The sequence below is a fragment of the Amaranthus tricolor genome, chromosome 1, assembly GCF_026212465.1.
Source record: "Amaranthus tricolor cultivar Red isolate AtriRed21 chromosome 1, ASM2621246v1, whole genome shotgun sequence".
Classification (NCBI taxonomy): Eukaryota; Viridiplantae; Streptophyta; class Magnoliopsida; order Caryophyllales; family Amaranthaceae; genus Amaranthus; species Amaranthus tricolor.
In genome coordinates this window covers 43,636,148-43,639,129 of record NC_080047.1, presented here as the reverse complement: position 1 = coordinate 43,639,129, position 2,982 = coordinate 43,636,148, and the positions used below count along the sequence as shown (strand labels likewise).

The 2,982-nt window shown below is 32.0% G+C and overlaps 1 protein-coding gene across 1 annotated transcript; it reads left to right on the top strand.

Annotated features, from left to right (window-relative positions):
• Positions 1-1,182: 1,182 nt before the first annotated feature.
• On the top strand, positions 1,183-2,752 carry LOC130811182 (cytochrome P450 CYP94D108-like). Its single transcript, XM_057677377.1, has one exon. It carries the CDS (start codon positions 1,208-1,210, stop codon positions 2,750-2,752), a length of 1,545 nt encoding a protein of 514 aa, XP_057533360.1. The 5' UTR covers positions 1,183-1,207.
• Positions 2,753-2,982: the final 230 nt, after the last annotated feature.

Sequence of the window (2,982 nt, the reverse complement as noted above, 5' to 3'; positions counted from 1 at the left end):
TATTTGATTAAGTTGCCAATTAAATAATAAAATGTTACATCGACTTGTAATTACCTATTCTAATGTCTCTAGTGCAATTACAACAAACAACAACTCAAAAATAAAGGAAAAAAAAATTAATTAGCTGTTCGCAGTTACTAACTGCGAACAGCTATAAAAGACAAAATAGCTATTCGCAGTTAGTAACTGCGAACAGCTGTTTTGTCTTTTATAGCTGTTCGCAGTTACTAACTGCGAACAGCTGTTTTGTCTTTTATAACTGTTCGCAGTTAGTAACTGCGAATAGCTCCAAACCATAGGTCTGGGGTTTTCACGCTTAGTTTTGGAAAAAGTTTGAATTATCGTTTATTCAATTGCTTTTTTTTTTCGCTCACCTTTTTCAAAAATTCTAGAGTTGTTGGCTTGTTTGCTCTTGGTCCGACTTTTGGACTTTTTCTTCCATTAAAAAATCCATCAGCAAGTCTTATATGAGATCGTCTCGTCGTGAGACGGGCCCATACAAACAGCCTAAAGTTAAACATATGTGGCAGTTAACTAAATAAAAACAGTTTTTTTCATTAAAACCTAAGAAATTTAAAATTGGGCCGGTTTATATTAAGCCGTTTTATGGTAAGACAGTCTCATTCAAATATTTGTGTAAAGCATTTGTTTTTAATACCTTTGTAAGAATTATCCAAAAAAAAAACCTTTGTAAGAAACTATAAACCTAAATTAGAAGTTTTACAATTTAAAAAATTTTACATATAAATTATAGTTTCTTTTAGGAGTATTAAGTAATTTAATTTATAAACTATGATAATATCTTGTAGAGCTATACATACAATTATTGATATTTCTTTTATTTATCAAATGTATGCGGACTTCCAATTATCCATATAGATTCAAACTTGCATTTAAATTATAAAATTAATTAAAATATTCACTTTAAATATAAAAATACTTATTTTTAAAATTTGAGGCTTCTTATATAGACATATGTTACCAATGAGATTGAATTTACCATGAGATTGAATCTTAAGATTAGAAGTACAGGATCATAAAACAAACTTTGCAACATTTTCGATAAAAGCAATCGTTACCTTAACTTCTAAGACTACTTTACCTTACCTATCACACAAATCTATATTAAACCCTTCAAAGAATTGCCAAGTGTTACTTTTATATTTAAAACCAACCCTATAACTCCATATACCCCTAACAAACAACCATGGAAATTACTCTTATTAATCTCTCAATCACCCTCTTCTTAATTCCCTTACTCTATTTCATCTACTCCTCCTCTAAATCAAATCCTAACAAATTCGGGTTTCAAAGAAACCCTATTTTAGGCTCAATCCCTGATTTTCTAGCCAATCGTTTCCGTTTTCTCGAATGGTCTACTCATATTTTATCTTCTCATCCTAACCACACAGCTGTCTTTTATCGACCTATTGGTGGGACCCATGGTGTCTTAACCGCGGATCCCACCAATGTTGAGCACATTTTAAAAACCCGATTTGAAAACTACCCTAAAGGGCCTCGTTTTTTGTGTATTCTCCATGATTTTTTGGGTTCGGGTATTTTCAATGCGGATGGATCCGTTTGGAGGATCCAACGAAAGACGGCTAGTTTTGCATTTAATATGCGAACCCTAAAAAAGTTTTTACTAAATTCAGTTCAAGTTGAGATAATATCTCGACTAAACCCTATTTTAGAGGAAGCTTCTAATTCAAATCGGATCTTGGATCTACAAGATGTTTTGGAGCGGTTTGCATTTGATAATGTGTGTAAATTGGCTTTTAGTGTAGACCCGGGTTGCTTAAATGGGTCGGGTTTGTATGAGTCCCATTTTATGCGGGCTTTTAATGAAGCTACCGAGATTAGTTCGGGTCGTTTCTTGTATGCATTACCCATGTTGTGGAAATTAAAAAGGTTTTTTAATTTTGGATTAGAGAAAAAGTTAAAGGAAACAGTTAAAACAATTCATGAGTTTGCGGATAAGATTATACGGTTAAGATTAAAAGATAGAAAATCAAAGAAAAATAGTTATAATGATTTATTATCCCGATTTCTTGATAATATACATGATAGTAACGAGTTGAGTTTTAGTTCGCGTTTGCGTTCAACTAAATATTTAAGGGATGTCGTTATAAGTGTTATCTTAGCAGGAAAAGATACCACGTCTACGGGTTTAAGTTGGCTTTTTTGGTTATTGTCTAACAATCCTCATGTCATTGATAAAATTCGATCTGAAATTTATCATATTCGAGTAAACACTAATAAGCATGTGGGATGTACATTTGATCATGATGAGTTAAACAAAATGCATTATTTGCATGCAGTAATATCGGAATCTTTACGATTATACCCGCCTGTTCCCGTAGACACAAAGGCATGTTTGGAAGACGATATATTACCATGTGGGACTAAGGTTAAAAAGGGTTGGTTTGTTATGTACCATACGTATGCAATGGGACGTATGGATACTACTTGGGGGAAAGATTGTTATGAGTTTATACCTGAAAGATGGTTAGAAAACGGGATTTATAAACCGGAAAATACATTTAGATACCCGGTTTTTCATGCCGGGCCAAGGCTTTGTTTGGGTAAAGAAATGGCTTATATTCAAATGAAGTCCATAGTGGCTAGTGTTGTGGAACAATATGATGTCGAGGTGTTAGAAAAAGAAAAGTGTCCTGCCTATGTATTGTCATTAACACTAAGGATGAAGAATGGTTTGCGGGTGAGATTAAAGAAGAGAAATTTCGTATAATGTAAATATTTAAAGTTTTTTCTATTTATAAAAACTCATTGATATGTTATTTGTCTATATCATTTATCTTTTATGTTAGTATTTTGTTGAAAGATCATATTTAATTCGTATTTATATCTGTTGCTAGAAGGTTTAGATATTTGATAAATAATTTTAACACCTTTTCAAATTTTAACATTATTGCCAGAAAATGACTAATTTGTCTAATTGTAAATTGCTAGAAAGTTAAG

Bases quoted from the DNA above. Each gene is read 5' to 3' on its own strand.
- LOC130811182 (XM_057677377.1), top strand. From the start codon at position 1,208: ATGGAAATTACTCTTATTAATCTCTCAATCACCCTCTTCTTAATTCCC.